Source organism: Pyrus communis, chromosome 7, assembly GCF_041283825.1.
Source record: "Pyrus communis isolate YQ-2024b chromosome 7, ASM4128382v1, whole genome shotgun sequence".
Taxonomy (NCBI): Eukaryota; Viridiplantae; Streptophyta; class Magnoliopsida; order Rosales; family Rosaceae; genus Pyrus; species Pyrus communis.
In genome coordinates, this window is record NC_142571.1 from 8,130,001 (window position 1) to 8,149,254 (window position 19,254).

Consider the following 19,254-nt stretch of genomic DNA (forward strand, 5'->3'; position numbering starts at 1 on the left):
TTGTATAACATACAATATTTCATATCAAATAATTTCCGTTACCCACCATAATATCCTGATACAATTGTTGTACAGTTTATAATCGCCTAATTGCATGACCTTTGCATAATACTGCTATAAAACACGCAAAAAATATAGCTAATGTGCAGATACCAGAGAGAATGAAAATGTAAAAAATTGGCCACATTTCAAATTATACGCACATACGCAAGAGTGCTCAAGTGCTAACAAGTTAATAACTTAATACGGCGAGGGCGCTAACCACGAGCCTGGCCCACTCTGGAAACCATTGATATTTTAGACCTTCATTCAAAGATCATCTTTACTAAAATCCATCCAAATTAGAAGTCATTTGACCATTTGATTATGGTCGTTAATATTTCATTGTGTTTTTGACAACATTGTGTTTCTGTACTTTTTCCTTTGTCACAATTAAATATTGAAATGCTCTCTGATTTGGACGAATTTTTGTAAGGATGATATATGATTGAAGATCTAATATGAGAAAATATTGTGGAGTGAGCCAGACCTTGAACAAACATCTTGAACCGCTAGATAATGACAAAGCCACTCATAACTAAAGAGACAATGAGTGATGTACAAGTTTGTCTGTTGACAACTTAAGTCATGCTTACAATATCATATAACCACATTGGAATTCAAGATTCTCATACCTGCAACTTGTCCTCACTTGCTATGTGATCTTGTGGAAGTGCACGGAATTCCTCCGTCAAACGCAAGCACTCACCAACATTTTCAGGTGAGACAAATTCAACTGCAACTTTGATGCATGACTGGACAAACAGAAGATGTATTATTAACTGTTTAAGATCTACGTATAATTTAATTGATGTATGAAAAACATCCGATTTCGTGTTTCAGAGCAAGAAAGTCTCTCATTGACCATCATACATTTGCCTTCTGAGAGGATGCGTTGACTACCCAAGGAAAAGTAAACATGAAAGGAAATATCTATTTGTAATACAAGTTACCTTCAAGTTTCTCACTTGATGTGGACAACCTGCAGGAATAAATACCGCATCTCCAAGTTTCTGAACAAACGTCCACGGTTCAATTCCTATTAGAAAGCATAAAGACGTAAGATGTATAATTTGAATCCAGGCCGATTATAAATTTAGGGCCAAACTCCAACTACACATAAATATATAATGAACTAACCATATTCCTCCTTAAGCTTCCTCTTGTGCGCCCGAGTCAGATAAAAGGTCTGATCATGTATGGGATGAATAACCTATACCAGCAAAACAAACAATATATGAAGAAAATTAAAAACTAAAAAAAAAAAAAAAAAGTAAGAAGCATGCTAATTTTTTTCCATTTTGTCTCGTACGTCAATAACTTCTTCAAATATTACGACAATTGGGTATTTCTTATAATACATCAGTCTAATGTGGGCCACGAGACAGATATCTACATGCCAACATAAAAGGAAATGCTGAGTGTAAGTGTTAGGGGTGCTTTACCTGCTGCAACAGAGAACAGTATGTGTGCCTGAATTCCTTGAAGTGCTTCTGGAGATACTCCTGCAACTTTGGAACATCTTGTCGGCGAAAAATGTCCCACAGAGCACCACCCTCAACATCAGTATCGCCATTCGGGAAGACAACTGGATCAGTTTGTTCTTGAAAAGCTTCATCCGTGTTTTGATTGTCAACTTCAAAACAAAATTCTTTATCATTTGCATAGTTGCCACATGACCCATGGCCAGCCTTGTTAGTATCAACCTTGTCATCCGAAGTCTCAGAATTTCCAGAAATTTCCGTCCTGTCTTGTTCAGTGTGCTTTTTCTTCAACCTTTCTATATTAACAATTTGCTCAGGAGTACAGGTCACTTCAGTAGTATGCATCAAAATATTCACCTGAAACAGATTATTCATGATATCACATTACAAATATGCAGAAAAGGAAAAAGAGAAAACTTAAGTTTACAAAAAGCAAGAACTAATTAAAATATGCAACAATGACCAGAAGATAAAAATGTAAGAATTTGGAAACAACATAAATTCAAGCGATTGAACTGTCCCCATAAGTGTCTGAAGTGTCATTCGGTAAGCTTTAGAAATAGAAGACTTAATTATGAATAGTACAATTGGCAGAACTCTCAGGAAAAATGAAAAAGAGCCAAACACACCACATCACATGAGTCGCAGTGAAGCTTGGTTACAGAATCTCCACGACCAAGCTCCTGGGAAATACCATAAGCGATGTACGTCTTTGGTCCCATGACTGGCTTCACGCATTCTGTAGGCAATTTGACAGCAAGGTTCAAAAAGCCACGGTAAGGATGAGTATATTCCTTAAATGGCAAGCAACAAATGAACTCAGCACAGTGACGAGGAAGGTGGTCCTGGAAAGAATCATCCAGGGATCGATCATTGAGTTTCAACATCTGAGGCCACATTTCCCTATCAAACATACCCTTCAAATATCCATTAAAAAAATAGTGGATGTTGATATCTACCTGCGTTTCATCACATATCGAAATCAGACCATCAACGCAATTTCACATTCTAATTTTAATAGTCAGAGTAATTACAATATCAGGTTATGTAGGGTAAAAAAGGGAAAAAAATGAAGAGTCTAGTAAGTCATGCATATATATTTAATTCACTAACCAGCCTTGTTAATGAAATATATTATTTCACAGAATCTAGATTTGGTTGGTTTCTACAAACTGAAAAAGTTTCCTGTCACCTTCGTTTCGTTTGTGTAATCATTGTTCACATTCCAAAAATTGAAATACAGAAACTGAAATTTTCCAGCAAATATTTGGTACAATTTTGGTTAGTGTATAATTGTACTGAAATTTAACAATTAATTACCAGACGACATATGTATGTATATTATACAAACACATAATCCTGCCTATGTTGGAATTAAATGAAATTTGGTTTTGATCTAATGGCTGAGATGGAAGGGACCATCAGTCAAGACATTGCTTAGTCTCATAGGACAAGTGTATGCTTAGATTTCTGTTTTATGAATCAAGGGCTGAGATAGCTTGTAATAGAAAAGTGTTGTGCTGATATTTTTATAAAAATATCTGTGTTTTGCTCTCTGTGCGAGAGCTCTGCACATTCCTGAAAACCTTTCTTCTTCCGTGTTCGACATTCCCTCCTAAAATATCAACTTCAAAACATTCAAAGATTTTATCATGGCCTCAGAGCTTAGGTTCTGATCAATTCAGGACTGGGCGTTTTGTGTGCTTCATACTTCTAAAAAAAGGAGGGAAACTCAATTCCAGAATTTTTGAAAACCTCATCTGTTCTTACAAGGTCTCACATGGCTACTTCGAGCAGTGGAGGAGATCTGAGGGCTCCTATCTTTAATGGGTCCAACTACGATTTTTGGTCCATCAAGATGAAGACCATATTCAAATCATATGATCTCTGGAACTTGGTGGACAAGGGTATTGAAAGCGCAGAGTCTGGAGATGATTCCAGTGATGAAGATCAAAAGTCGGTGAAGAGCTCAATGAAGATTAATGAAACCAGAGATGCAAAAGCTCTAGGTATCATTCAAGGGGCAATGTCTGACGAAATATTTCCTTGAATCTCAAACTTTGAAACATCCAAGACTGCGTGGGATGTTCTTCAACAAGAATTTTGTGGTGACAAAAAGGTTAGATCTGTCAAACTACAATGTTTAAGGAGAGATTTTGAGTACACTAGAATGAATGATGGTGAAGCTCTATCTGTTTATTTAACAAGGATGACTGATATTGTGAATCAAATGAAAACTATTGGTGAAGAACTATCAAACCAAAGATTAGTGCAAAAGATACTTATTAGCCTGCCCAAATCCTATGATTCCATTGCATCTATTATAGAAGAAACTAAGGACCTTGACTCTATTGAGGTTCAGGATGTGATTGGCACACTGAAAGGATATGAGCAGAGGTTAAACATGCACTCTGAAAGCTTAGCTGAAAAGGCTTTTTCTAGCCTAAGTGTGACTAAGAGAGATAGCAGTTACAAGGCTCAGGGGAACAACTCAAATCAAAAGAAATTCTAGAAAGGAAAAGGGAAGAAATGGGATAACAAGTTTACTCCACAACCAAAATCAGAAACTAGCTGTGATTCTACTAAAACCAAGTGTAAAATATGTGACAAATTACACTATGGTGTTTGCTGGTTCAAGGGAAAACCCAAATGCACCAAGTGTGATAGGTTTGGTCATCTAGCAAAAGATTGTAATCCAAGAAGGAACCAAGCTGTCAACTATGCACATAGAGTAGAAGAAGAGGAAGTAAATGTCTTTTATGCTTGTAGTGTTGCAAGAATTGAAAATAAGAGAGGAATCTGGTACATTGACAGTGGATGCAGTAACCATATGACTGCATATGAATCCCTGTTAGTCAACATTGACAGAAGCTTCAATTGCAGAGTTAAAATGGGGAATGGACAACTTGTGGAAGCTACTGGTAAAGGAACTCTTGTTCTAGAGACAAAGGGTGGAAGAAGATTCATCAAGGATGTGATACTTATACCTGGCCTTGATGAAAATCTCCTTAGTGTGGGACAAATGATTGCACATGGCTACTTCTTACTCTTTGGAGATGATATGGTGGAGATATTTGATGACAGAAGTCTCCAAAACTTGGTAACACAAGTTGGCATGACTGAAAACAAAAGTTTTCCACTTATGCTAGACTACAATGACTCAGTTGCTCTAAAAGCAAGTGTTGCAGAGAATTCTTGGTTATGGCACAAGAGGTTTGGACATCTCAACTTTCACAGTTTGAAGAGATTGGAGAGATTACAAATGGTGACTGGACTGCCTGAGCTACAAGAAACAAAAGAACCTTGTGAAGGTTGCATACTGGGGAAGCATCACAGGGACTCCTTCGAAACAGGAAATGCATGGAGAGCAAGCCAACCTCTAGAACTCATTCACACAGATGTGTATGGTCCAATGAAAACACCTACACTCAGTGGGAACAGATATTTTCTGTTATTCATTGATGACTGCACCAGGATGGTTTGGGTATACTTCATGAGAAACAAGAGTGAAGTTTTTACAATCTTCAAGAAGTTCAAAGTAATGGTTGAACTTTAGAGTAGTCTCAAGATCAAAAGACTAAGAAGTGACAAAGGTGGTGAGTTCACTTCCATTGAGTTCCAAGAATTCTGTGAAGGGGCAGGATTACAGAAGCAACTGACAGTGGCCTACTCACCACAACAGAATGGTGTAGCTGAGAGGAAGAACAGGATTGTGGTTGAAATGACCAAGTCAATGTTGCATGATAAGAAAATGCCACTTTCCTTTTGGGGTGAGGCAGTCAATGCTTCTGTGTATCTTCTAAACAGGTGTCCAACTAAAGCACTCGAGAAGAAAACACCATTTGAGGCATTTAGTGGCAGAAAACCAAATGTGAAGCACTTGAAGGTGTTCGGATCAATCTGCTATGCACAGATACCATCTCAATTAAGACACAAGCTTGAAGTCAACAGTATCAAGTGTGTTCTTGTAGGCTATGGAAGCTGTGAAAAGGGCTATAGGCTCTACAATATTGAGACATATAAAGTAATTATCTCAAGAGATGTGGTATTCAAAGAAAATGAAGCATGGAATTGGGAAACCAAGAACATTGACACCATCTCATTTCCATTAACAATGGAAAAAGCACAAGCTAATGTGCAACCTGAGAATGAACCTGTTATACCAGGTGGAAGTCAAAATGATTTCTCTACACCATCACAAGGATCTCAGTCCACTACTTCAAATGCAGAAGGACAAGAACTGCAAGGTTCCTCCCCAAGAACAACTCCATTAAAAATGAGGAGTTTAGATGAGATCTATGCAGTCTGTAACTATTGTATTGCTGAACCAGAGAGTTTTGAAGAATCAGAAATGGATCAATCTTGGCAGAAAACAATGAGTGAAGAAATTGCTATGATTGAAAAAAACTCTACTTGGAAATTAGTAAACAGACCGAGTGATAAACCTGTGATAGGTGTGAAATGGATCTACAAGACCAAACTGAATCAGGATGGATCTATAAAGAAGAATAAAGCAAGATTGGTAGCCAAAGGCTACTCAAAACAACCGGGGGTAGATTTCAATGAAACCTTTGCCCCAGTGGCAAGGTTAGACACCATCAGAATCTTGGTTGTTCTTGCTGCTCAAAAGGGATGGAAACTTCATCAATTAGATGTTAAATCAGCCTTTCTAAATGGCACTCTGGAGGAAGAAGTGTACGTGGATCAACCACAAGGCTTTGAAGTTCCAAATGAAGAAGAGAGAGTGTATAAGTTAAACAAGGCTCTGTATGGACTCAAACAAGCCCCCAGGGCTTGGTACAGTGAGATAGACTCTTATTTCAACAAATGTGGATTTAACAAAAGTCCTAGTGAAGCTACCTTGTATACAAAAATTGTTGAGAAAACTGATATGCTTATTGTGTCCATATATGTTGATGATGTGGTTTTTACTGGCAATTGTGAAGAAATGATTGAAGAATTCAGAAAAGACATGATGAGGCAATATGAGATGACGAATCTTGGCTTGCTGCATCACTTCTTGGGAATCGGAGTAATACAAGATGTTACTGGAATCTTCATACATCAAGAGAAGTATGCACAATCATTGCTTGGAAGATTCAATCTGGAAGGATGCAAATCTGTGGCAACACCATTGATCACAAATGAGAAGCTTTGTAAAATGGATGGTTCTGAACCTGCTGATGAAAATCTATACAGAAAAATTGTTGGGAGTCTACTTTACTTGACTGCCACAAGGCCTGACATTATGTATGCAGCCAGTCTCTTATCAAGGTTCATGCATAATCCCACAAGAATTCACATGGGAACTGCTAAGAGAGTACTCAGGTATATCTCAGGGACCTTAGACTATGGAATCAAGTATGAGAAGGGAGAAGAAGCAATCCTAGTAGGCTTCTGTGACAGTGATTGGGGTGGCAGTGAAGATGACATGAAAAGTACTTCAGGATATGCATTTGCATTTGGTTCTGGAATATTTTCTTGGGCCTCTGTCAAGCAACAAAGTGTTGCACTGTCTACGGCTGAGGCAGAGTATGTGAGTGCTGCGATGGCTACCTCTCAAGCTATATGGTTGAGGTTTGTGTTAAAGGATTTTGGTGAAATGCAAGTGGATGCTACACCACTTATGTGTGACAACACATCAACAATAGCTATGACTAAGAATCCTATATTTCATCAGAAAACTAAACATATCAAAAGGAAGTTTCACTTCATAAGGGAAGCATTGCAGGAGAATACCATTGAACTGATCTACTGCAAGTCTCAGGATCAAATGGCAGACATCTTCACCAAAGCTCTACCAAAAGACAGATTTGTCTATCTCAGAGAAATGCTTGGGATCAAAACCAGAATTCATTTGATGGGGAGTGTTGGAATTAAATGAAATTTGGTTTTGATCTAATGGCTGAGAAGGAAGAGACCATCAGTTAAGACATTGCTTAGTCTCATAGGACAAGTGTATGCTTAGATTTCTGTTTTATGAATCAAGGGCTGAGATAGCTTGTAATAGAAAAGTGTTGTGCTGATATTTTTATAAAAATATCTGTGTTTTGCTCTCTGTGCGAGAGCTCTACACATTCCTGAAAACCTTTCTTCTTCCGTATTCGACATTCCCTCCTAAAATATCAACTTCAAAACATTCAAAGATTTTATCAAAATGTACACAGAGGATAGTATCATGTTAGTGTTGACATCAATACTAAACCTATCACAAAAAGAAACTTTTGCGATCACAACATCCACCTGAACTGACCAGACCGGTACATATATTTCTTCTTAACATTCTCTCGTGAGAGCTTTAAAAAGTGGAACAAAATAAGAAAATTATAACGACCAAAAGTAGTAATCAATTGAAGACAAAACTATAAACAGTACTGAGCAATTCAAAGTCAGAATAATGGACCTGACACCAATCCAAACAATTAATGGCATTCACTTCGATATGTCTATCCCGCTTAGCATGTCGTGTCTGACGACAAGCGCGCCACATGACCTGTGGTTCCCAGCTTAAACCTAATGCAGTTTCAAGAACACTAGTTACAATCACAGGTTCTCCCTGGATCCAATGACATTGAAAGTGCTTTAAATCCTCCGGTTGGATGTCTTTAGCTCTTGGACAGTACAAATAGTTTTCATCAGATCCCTCTCGAGAAGCTGCTTTCCTAAACTTATTGCTGGTCGCGTCAAGGATACACAGAGAGTTGCAACGCTGTTGTTCAGAAGTTCCCGACACATCCATGCGTTGATGTGTTTCAACAATTTCTTGTGCTTTTTTTACCAATTGGCTGATGTGGTTTACAGAAAACATGCATCTCAATTCTAAAAGACTACAACCACAACCACCCATGTCCTTCGAAGGGCAAAGAATACTCCCATCTAAATTTGCTTTCCACTCAGATTTCGGCCATACACGACACTTGGTGCTAGTTTCAGAAGGCACTTCTGCAATGTTCCCTTTTCCAGCACGTAAATAGCTCAAGCCCCAATTGATATTCATACTCATTTCATCTGCACCTCCCTGCAGGTGTCCATCTCGAATCTCCCGGCAACAGGTGAGGCAAAGATCATAGGAACATTTAGGGCAGCTTCTGTGAAGATCAAAAATAGAAGTTTTGCAGTTGTTGCTGAAAAAGAAAAAAAAAAAGTTAAGCTTGAATGCTTGATAGGAAGAACAAATTTAAAATAGAATATGATAATGGTAAAGGCTCTACCAATATATACGATCATCCTCAGGGCAATCTGACATTTGTATCTTTAGCTCTGAATAAGGTATCCCTGTCCCAAGACATCCGAAAAGAAAATTAAAACAAAGAAAAAGGTTCAATTCATATTTGGGGTACTAGGTGAACAATTGAGAAGAATATCAAATGATTTCAGAATGTGAATGACAAATGAATCATAAGAAGAAAAAAGAACTACATATAGGACTCATATTCATCCATTGTTTTTACATAAAATACAATCACTCTCAAATTAAATCCAACTGATCATTTAGTTATAAGTTTACGTCTTAAGTTAATTATAGTAGTTAGTTCAAAATTATTTAGTTCAAATTTTTTCTAGAAAAGATATTGACAATGTAGACAGATAGAAACATTGATTTAACTGAAAAGTTGAAATTGTATTCCACAAGTGACACTAGTGACAACACTGCACCCATCTCATCTTAAGTTCCAAAGAAAAAACTGATGAGATGTGAGAAATGGTTAAGTTCTAAAGGTAACACCGGTAATATCCCTAACCATCATGAAATCTTTGTTAGGAATTAGGAATTAGGATATAGAGAGCAAAGTTTTTTAGCTAGTGACCGACAATCTGATGAGTTCCACCACGTGTCTGCCACAGAACTATACCTTGTCTCCTAGCTTCAATCTCCATCTCAATCACTTGTTCATCATTAAGTCTTTTGAAGAATGGACGCAATGCTTGAAGCAAATACTTAGAGTGCTCAACTTCGTCATCTTTGCAAATGTGAAATTCCAACAGATTCTTCAACTTCAACCATACAAACCATAAAACTTTTTGTCAAACTTCCGCTTAAGTAACAAACAAGTAAAAATCCAGGAGACGTGCACGAGAAAAATAAACTGACCTTAACAGGAACCTTTTCTAAACGTAAGCATGCTTTGCAATTGCAATTTCCAAGGCATACAGGACAAGCTTCAGCAATGGCTTCCTCCGACATATGAGGATACCTGGACAATAAAAAACTTGATAATAAGCATTCATAAAAACTATTTAAACAAAATTCCATATATCAACTCAAAATATTTGGAGTTTTACATTAATTACGCATATAAAGAAACCTCACAGACTATATCCAGTGCTAATTAACATGCCCCCGGTTCCATCGATATACATTAATACTTTATTTCAAAAACCTTTGTTAACAAATATTCAGCAATCAATTAACTGCAGTAGAAGAAAATACTTTTATGGAAAATGAGATATAGTAAGAATTATAAGGGCAAAAAGTGAGCGAGAACTTGGGGCTTATTCAAAGACAACTTTGTGGACATTAATTTAATTCCGCATACACATTGCAAGACGTGTCTACATGGATTGTACTTGTTATAATTAATGAGTTGGATAAAATTTGAACCCATGTTCTGATAGTGAGAATAGTTTAAAGAGTTTGCGCCATGACTCCTAATTAGAGTAGAAGATCGAGTCCAATTCGCGTGTTTGCGCATAAGAACCTAACAAAACCAAATAGAAGCATTGGAAATCACTAATTCCACAAACTTTCATGCTCTCCACTCGCCCATAATTAGAAAAGTGGTTTGATCTCCCTACCCAAACACTCTCTCTAAGACTAATCACCTCTTCCTAGGGTTTTCGTACGTGAATACGAATAGACTAGTAGCATGCATGAGGTCTTAGCCCAGCTCAGTACTCAGTCAATTTTTTTCTTACAGATTTGCAATTAATCTCAAATAAGTAAATAATCAGAGTGATGATGGTTTGTGGTAGCGGGTGGTAGTGATGATGATGGGTGGTGGAAATTATGGTGAGTAGTGGTGGCGGTGCGGTAGCATCGATGATAGTGGTGAGTGGTGTGGTGGTGGCAAGGAGGATGATGGTGAGTGATAGTTGTGGCATTGGTGAGGATGCTAGTGGGTGGTGGCGGCGGCGACGGTGGTGGGTGGTAGTGGCTGCAATCATGGTTGAGTTTTTATTGTTTTTTATTTGTTTTAAACTCTCATTTATGAACATTTAGAAATGACAACTATTTACATGAATTTAAACTTGAGAACTTGAGGTTTCAATTCTTTACTTTTTTTTCAACACAAAAATTCTAAAATTCTATGTTTATAAATTCAAAAAGAAAATCAGTGCATGTTAATTTAAAATTTTTGAATTTCGTACAAATTCTAGGTTTATTTTCTTCTTTCAAACAGAGAGCTAGACTCTGAAAATACTAACGATTCGAGTATTTAAATTCCAATTTTAAGAGACTTTGTAGAAAATGGCTAATTTTTTAAATCAGAAGTTGGGAATTTTTTAAATCAGAAGTTGTCAACCGAACCTCTTTTACTTGTCCAACTGAATGTTTCGCGACTACCAACTTCTATACCAAACGGCCATTTGTGAAAATTCTCCAATGGCCATGTGATGTTCGTTCTGAGCATAGGTTAGGATTTGCGGTGGGTTTAGATAAAAATGTTACGAGTAATGCTAGGTATACCAACTTTTTAAACTATATTTGCAAGTTATTTGATGTCATGTTGTCACCAATAAAAAATAAGTACGTTAATTAACACTTAAGTAATAGAGTAATGCTATGAAGACCCTCTTAAAAGTGGAACTCTCCGTGGACTCTCCGCCATCTCATATTTTTGGCACAATTCACGTGCCAATAATATATAATATTGTGTCAAAAACATGAGGTGACAGAGAGCTCATGGAGAGTCTCACTTTGAGATAGTATCCCTTGCATTTCTCTTAATAATTCAATCATCAACAATCACATCATATAGTTTATAAAATAAAATTTAAATAGATGGTCTACCTAGCATTAAACAAGTGTTATTTTTTTTCAGTTATATGTCCTTTTTGTTTTTTCACATAATTTGTGCACTTCTCATAAAAACATTTTTCTTTCTAAATTAAATTTTTGGAGTGTCATTAACAACATACTTAAAATAAACATAATAATAAATTGCTAATATGAGTATTTAAAGAAAGGTTGTTTTATTGACACTCCACAAATTGTTGAAAACAACCCACAATTAAAATTTATCCCAACAATTCCAGTGTTACCCTTTCTTTTGTTGAATCCACCCCACCCCACCTTCCAAAACCAAAAAATCTCACAACCATCCACCCTACCGTCACTGGTGATCTCCTCTCTGATCAACCGAAAACAAGAGTGTTGCCTCGATATTATATTCCAAGGAGCCTTATTATCCTGCATATATTGTTGTTTTCAATATATGAATTGAAATTGTGTGCTACTCATCACATGGAATATATGTTGTATGAATAAACAAAAAAATAAAAGAGTACATATACAATGTTACAGGGAATGGATTATGTATCAATTCGCATTGAAATGATGCCTTGGAATCGCTAATTATTCCTGATTATTCAAGTAATCGATTTCTACTTTCCCATTGTCCATCTTTTTTAGCTATAATTACGTTTCTTCACTTCAGGCCATTTGATAGACTCATAGAAACTATTCACAAGTATCCCAAAGCTCTTCTCATGCGCTTTCCCATCATCTCCGAACAACTTGGAAAACTTGTTTTGACATGAGCTCTTTTGTTTTTGGTAGGTGGGGGAGGATTCAACAGAAGAAAGGGGAAAATTGAAATTATTGGGATAAATTTTCACACTATTTTGTGAGCAACCCGCCATGTTTTCAAAGTGCCTTCTCAAATCCATTTCTCCGCTCTGTTTCGGGATAGATCAGTGAGTTTGGATCGACCTTGTGGTTGTGGTGGGTCGAAATTGCTTTATACAACTTAGTTTTAATGGTGGTTGTGTGCTCCTCGGCTGTTTTAGTGGCTGAGACGTCTTTAATTACTAGATTCGAGTCAATCCATCTTGCTTGAGCCATGACTGTTGTAGACCTATCTTCATCTAAGGATGGTCATGGACTTAATGTCCAATATCTGTGGCTGAATCGTCTTCCATGGCTAGATTAGTAACGAATGCAACGGATTCGGTGATATTGCGAATGGTGCCCTTTTTTGTCGTTGTGGAGTTAAGTTGACAGCTTATTTGTGTTTTGTGTGTATTTGTGCTACCTACCGGTTTGTGTGGCCTCGTTTTTTAGCAGTGGATCTGTGTGTTCCTCAGTTTTGAATCTGCCACCTTTAATTTATTGTGGCAAATCTGTATAGTTGGTTGTTGTGTGTTCTTTATTTATTGTAGTTGTCATGTAAGAGATTTATTATGTTTGCTTGTTGTGTGCTTATTCTCTTCAGTTCAATGTTGACACCCTTCTTGTAATTGTGCCTCTCTTATTAATGAATTAAGCTATTTCTTCGGTTCAAAAAGAATAAAGGGCCAAGAGAGGAGCTTTATTCGGCTTGCCAGCCTGATGTCTTTTTAGCTAAATAATGATCTTGTAGGCTCAATAGTATTATAACCCAACGATCGATTAGAAGATGTGTTTTTGAGCAAATTAAGTCTTTTTTTAGCTTTTTAACTGTCTCCTTGGAGATGACTAAAGAATTGTGTATATCAATTTTGACATTTTATTTCTTAGTTACTTTTAATTTTACCAAACATCGTGCTGGGATAAAATTACATTTCCATCCCCTTGGGAGAACATAGGATTGAATCTTTAACCCACACCCAGCTTGTTCTATATCTCAGCCCCGTCTCTTCCCGCCCTAGCCGAACTCACGTGGAAAATCTACTACTGCCATTAGATTTAGATTTAAGGAAAACTCCCTAGATTTAGTGTAAAAATCTACTACTGCCATTAGATCTAGGAAAACTCCCTAGATTTACATGGACTTTTCGTTAAAACTCCCTAGATTTAGATTTAAAGAAAACTAATGAAAAAAACTTGAAAACTTTGAGTTTTAATGATAAAGACAAAATAAAGGATAAAGTGAACAATACCATGATTGACTTTTTAGTGTAAAAATATAATTTTTCGTTAAAATGAACAATACCCTTCGATTTATTCCGACATGATATACATAAACAATGTTCAGCAATTCATTTGACGACACCAAACCACGATCTTTGCGCACACCTTTCTCAATAATTCATGAAGCTGCGCTAACGCATCAAATAATAAACCTAACAAGCCATGAAGGTTGCTTCACTCGAGCAAAAGGATTAGCAAACAGAAACATCGACTAAGAAACTTTCAACACTTCATTAAAACAGACTAGAATCAAAATCAAACACAATTCTTCGCTCGAAAAAAGAATCCGACCAGATCATTCATGTGTATCAGAATTCACCTGAATGAGACAGAATACGATATGTTATGAATTTCACCGTAGGCCCTTTTACTTTTTGCCTGCTTTTTTTCCTGGTTTCACTGGTCTTACTGGTGCAGTAGTTTTAGCCTGAACTCTTCGTTTCCGTGTCATTGCAAACTCTCCAAATTTATGACCAACCTTCTCTTCGGTGATCTTGCAGCGAATATGATTTTTTCCATTATAGATACGGACTGTAGTACCCACGAATTCTGGCAAAATAGTAGATCTGCGTGACCAAATTTTCTTATTGTTAAGAAGATCTTTGTTGTTCTTCATTTTCATCAGGAATGCATCCACAAAAGCACCATCGTAAAAATGAGATCTGCTCAGAAGCCAAATCCAACAAAATTACAAATACATTATGTCAGAAAAGAGGAAAAATTCCCAATAAAAATGTAAAAGCAGATACACAAACACGACCATGGTGACTGCATAGTAGCCAAAAAGGACACAAAAATGAAACATAAACCATGGTGAAATATATTCATGGCGAAAAAAAAAAGAGCAACATTGTAAAAGAAACATACTCTTGCTTGGCTTGGGTACTGTAACCTGCTTTGTCCAGTCCATACATTCCTGCAACCACCGGCTTTCCGGAGTCCAGCTATACCAAATGGTCCAAACCAAACAGCACCAACAAGCCATCACATACCACTGTTAGGGCTGCGCAATGGCATCAAATCCATAAACATATACACAAGAAACAAGGTAGTGTTACCTTGGTAGAGGACTCGGAGAAGAGTTTGCCAACTAGGCCACGATTGAGGGTTGCAATTAGACGCCTTGCCATCTTCAACTGTGTTCCGTGACTACAGAGGTTAGAACAGTTGGGGTTTGTCTCTGATATGAGCTACAAAATAATATCTGGGAACTGAAGGAAGAGCACATCAACTTTCTTTTCATTAGACACAGAACAGAAGAATAAGAGCAGCGCACTACGAATCAATGTGCACGGGACCAGATTAAAAAGAGCACACGGATTCCTCCACAAATAACAGCGGCTCGCACCCTTCAATTCATCAACTTTCACTATTTTTGAACAAATCAATAAAATGTGACATTCAAGCTACTTTACTTTGCTTATGATGCACTTATCGACATCTAGTCAAAGCCGGAACAATTACTTAAAACACACCGAAAACTCGTTAAATTTATAAAACAGAGGCACAATGCTTGAACAGAAAGGGATAATAGTTAATACAAAATTATCAAATAATTGAATCCTACAAGGCAACTCGAAAAATCTCATAGAAAAGCAAGGCACTTGCGAAAAATCTCATAGGCGGCGATGGTTGTTCAATTGGGTATACCTGGGGTTTGTGTTGGTGGTTCGATTGGGTTCGAACTGGGTGTTGATGGTTGTTCGAGTGGAGGTCTAACGGTGGTGGCCGTCTGGCAGTTGTGATTTAGTGGCGGAGGTAGTTGCAGGTGAATCACAAATGAAAATTGCGACCCGAAATACAGAATTATTAGCAACTATCACAGGATTATTTATTTATTTCATCTGGTACCCAAATGAAAATTCCGAAAATAACAATTGCGGAAATCCACATGCATTCGAAATCAAAAGAAAACGTCAGAAATAGCAAAACCCCACATGCGAATTTGTACCAAAAAACAGAGAAAATGATAAAGGGAGATGGAGGTTTACTTACCCGTCTCTCTGCGTGTTGGAGATGCGAGCAAGATGTGGGAGACAGCGAGAAAGCGAGCTAGCGAGCGAGAAGACAGAAAGAGAAATGGGCCTTGTATGGGGTGTGTTCGGGTTTGGGGTTTTAAATTGTCAAATTGTCAAGCATTAGAAGTGACTGCAACTTGCATATTTGTAATACAATCATCTTACGATCATATATAATTCATATATGGATATATATTTCATACAATAATTATATGTTATTAGTATTACGATCTAGTGGTATTTGTTTTTTTACTGTAAGTGAGAGGAATAATCCATTGTGAGAAGTAGTACTCTTCCCCACCCTCTTAGACTATCTTCAACTCTTAGGTTAAAACCCAAAAAATTTAGAAGAATGAATTTAGATTATCCTAATTTAATTTTATGAGCATTTTAACTTAAAAATATTTAGATTCCGATAAATATTAAAAAAATCACTAAACGGATATTATGAAACTCGTTAAACACTATGAAAGAATATGAAACACAAGAAAGATTCTTTTTTTAATTATTTTAGGCGTTGGATTTAAATTTGGACCGCTATATCTTTTTTTTTACCGTTAGATTTGATCATATTAGATCTTAATTGTTGGATTCAATGAACTTATATAAATATAAAACTGAAAAAAATCCACATATATAGTGAACCAACCCACTAACTCGGAGGGAATTATGGGCTAAATTTATCCCAAAAATGAGTTTCAGGATAAAACTCAAATTTAGCCCAAGGGTTGGAGTAACTTGGGGTAGGTTTAAAACTTAAAATTTAAGTTTTACTCCAAGAGTTGGAGTAGGTCTTAGTGTAGTATTGTAGTCAAAACACAAATAATTATTCCATAAAATCATATTCTTCCCCTCTTAAACTATCTCCAGCCCTTGGTTAAAACCTAAGATTTTTAGCCCAGAAAATTTAGGTTTTAACTCAGAAACAACTCTTCTCCTCCAACCCTTCTGGTTAAAATTTTAAACCCAATTATTAAACAATGAATTTAGGCTAATTTATTTTAAATTAACATAAAAAAAATTATGTAGACCATCCTAAATTAATTTTATGAACATTTTAACCTAAAAATATTTAAATTCTGATAAATATTGAAAAATCACTAAACCGACACATGAAACTCATGAAACACTACGGAAGAATTTGCAAATGACCAATTACGACCTCTAATATGATCTTTTGCCATCTTGAAATTTTAGAAATGGTTTTGGAAGATGATTGAAAGAAAAATTGGAACAATTGTAGGAGAAAAGTGAGTTTTGTGTGGATGTTTGAACAAATACTTAGGTATTTATACAGTTTTGGGTGAAGTTTGAGTTAAATAATTTTAGCCACTAGATTTAAATTTGGGCCCTTAGAACTTTCTTTTTGTACCATTAGATTTGATCATATTCGATCTCAGCAGTTGGATTTAATAAATTATAAATATAAAACTAAAAAAAAAAAAAAGAAATTTATACTTAGGCTATTGGATCAACCAACACTCCATTTGAATTATGGCCATAGGATCAGAAAAAAAATAATCGTTAGGCTCATTAATGCACTATACAAGCGGGAAACAAGCCCACGTGAGTGGAGTCCGACCACTCTAGTGGTTGGCGAGTGCCAGTATGTGCGTGAGTGGGCCTGGGCGAATGGGTTTCACCTCTGGTTTTCCACTCTCACATGTGGGGCACACCACTAACCCAGTCCACTTTTCTGGCTGGTATTTGGTCCAATTTTAGCTTCTAACTTATAACCCCAAATTGGCCCAAAGGTTGGAAGGAAATTTGGGAGGAGGAGGGGGGTGGGGAGAGGGGAGAGAATAAAAGGTAAATCTTAAGACTTACTCCAAGGGTTGGAGTTAGTCTCATAATTTTACCTTGAAATTATCGACAGTGTGAAATACTCCTGCAAGAAGTAACACAAATTCTTTCTTGCAACTATGCCTGTTTGGGGTTTGATTATTTGGGGTTAAGACAAGCTCTGGTGGCAAAAAGCTAAATTAAAGTGCAACTCCAAAAGCCAGCTATTGAGCTGATTTTCAAACTGATTTTGTGGCAAACAAATATGGGACATGCTACGTATTATAGAAATTTTAATGAAGTAAAGTTGACGTCACCGGTCAACTAAATGCTAGCCGCATTGTGAAATCTTGTTCTTGGATTTCACTGTTATAATCTACATATTTGTATTATTGAGATTTTATATTATTTTTTGAGAATTTATCCTCATTTATTTGAATTTAGATTTTAATTAAACTAGTTACGAAGTTTGAAGTTTGGAAATTAATTATCTAAAATCCGTAGACCTTTCGAGGTCACAATTTATATTTTCGAATAGAGCTCGATCTCACGAACGTGTAAGCGTAAACCATTCGTGAAATGGAGTTATAACGAAGGAGTTATTAACGAACAAAGGTAGGGTTAAAATGGTAATTTTGTTCCATTTGCTGGAAGGCTCTAGAAAAATTGGGAGCTTTCCCGTCACTTGTAAGACATGTGGAAGGCTGTGACTGGATGATTCAGGGCGCAGCGGATAGGAACAAAATAGAACGAAAAATAGGATTGATAGGTAGGGTCCACTATCTCCTAGTGCGAGGAGAGGCCTGAAAACCTTATAAACTTTGGTTCTAGTACCAGCCTATAACGTAGACACTAGAAAGAACAAAGCAACAGACTCTTAAACAAGAGAAAGGCATAAATATGAGATACAAATCTCTCTAAATATTTCATTCACCAACAAAAACGTCCAACTTTTCATTTTACATAAAGAAATGGTTTTTATAACCATTTTGTAACTTACATTTAGAAATTAAAAAGGCAATAAAGAACAAAGTAGAACAATCTCACAAAGAGAAAGGCACAAAACTGAAACAGAGGAACACCCTGAGTATTTTCATTAATCAACAACGTCCAACTTCTTCATCCTACAGAAAGAGATGGTTTTTATAACCATTTGGTAACTTACATTCATAAATTGAAAGACAATATGATTAAATTGACATAAAACTGAATTACAGTCACATAAAATTGAAAATTACATAACTAAAGTAATGATATCAGCCATGAAACGTCCTGGAAGTAAATTGATCAGCCAATATGTATTAAACCACCATTTTTATTCCAACACATAAATCCGTCTTCCAATAATTTATTGTGCTCCATGCCAAATGAATCTTTTATTTCCCATCCTGCATCACTGGAGAAGGAAAAACACGCAACCAATGAAAGCAGGAGAGAGGAAGAGAAGGGACCAATAAGGGAGGAGGAAAGGAGAGAAAGGAGGGGAGGAGAGAATCAGCAAACCAAGGGGAATTTTTCCCTAAACCTGACCCGGTTTTGACCCGACACCCTGCAAGATTTTCCAACGCTGATTTTGGCCTTTTCCCGGCGAATCGATTGTCACCACCACCTGCACTCGACTCCACGACCTTCCCTCTACCAATTACACCCCAAAATTTGGAGAATTTGGTCTTGATTTGGGTGAAACCCGACAAGTTCTTGGCGGTAATTCATCATTTCTGCAACTGCCACCTTCAACCACCACCCATAATCGACTCCCCTTGAGGCCTAGAACAAAACCCGAACAACAATAGGTATGGCAGAGCACCGGAGGTGACGG

The 19,254-nt window shown here is 36.8% G+C and overlaps 2 protein-coding genes across 14 annotated transcripts in view; both read right to left on the reverse strand.

Moving 5' to 3' along the window:
* Nucleotides 1-9,884, reverse strand: part of LOC137734221 (lysine-specific demethylase JMJ26-like) — a 15,977-nt gene extending 6,093 nt beyond the window's left edge. Inside the window, exons 1-10 of the mRNA XM_088697354.1 lie at nt 9,835-9,884; nt 9,616-9,718; nt 9,377-9,518; nt 8,735-8,798; nt 7,927-8,647; nt 2,153-2,482; nt 1,485-1,880; nt 1,180-1,252; nt 993-1,078; nt 675-794 (exon numbers count right to left, since the gene is read on the reverse strand). Coding sequence (XP_088553480.1) covers nt 675-794; nt 993-1,078; nt 1,180-1,252; nt 1,485-1,880; nt 2,153-2,482; nt 7,927-8,647; nt 8,735-8,798; nt 9,377-9,518; nt 9,616-9,718; nt 9,835-9,884 — 2,085 coding nt within the window. The remainder of the gene's footprint in view (nt 1-674; nt 795-992; nt 1,079-1,179; nt 1,253-1,484; nt 1,881-2,152; nt 2,483-7,926; nt 8,648-8,734; nt 8,799-9,376; nt 9,519-9,615; nt 9,719-9,834) is intronic.
* A 3,963-nt stretch (nt 9,885-13,847) lies between these two features.
* On the reverse strand, nt 13,848-15,796 carry LOC137734731 (small ribosomal subunit protein uS19m-like). 13 transcript variants are annotated; one of them, XM_088696264.1, is made up of 5 exons: nt 15,631-15,796; nt 15,286-15,367; nt 14,694-14,846; nt 14,503-14,579; nt 13,848-14,297 (listed from the first exon to the last, which is right to left on the reverse strand). In XM_088696264.1, the coding sequence occupies exons 3-5, from the start codon at nt 14,763-14,765 to the stop codon at nt 14,003-14,005; spliced, it is 444 nt and encodes a 147-aa protein (XP_088552390.1). In that variant the 5' UTR covers nt 14,766-14,846; nt 15,286-15,367; nt 15,631-15,796; the 3' UTR covers nt 13,848-14,002. The 13 variants fall into 13 exon arrangements, with proteins under 13 accessions (XP_088552390.1, XP_088552392.1, XP_088552393.1 ...); XM_088696266.1 differs by having other exon boundaries at nt 14,694-14,771; nt 15,286-15,479; nt 15,631-15,778; XM_088696267.1 differs by having other exon boundaries at nt 14,694-14,784; nt 15,286-15,479; nt 15,631-15,778.
* Nucleotides 15,797-19,254: the final 3,458 nt, after the last annotated feature.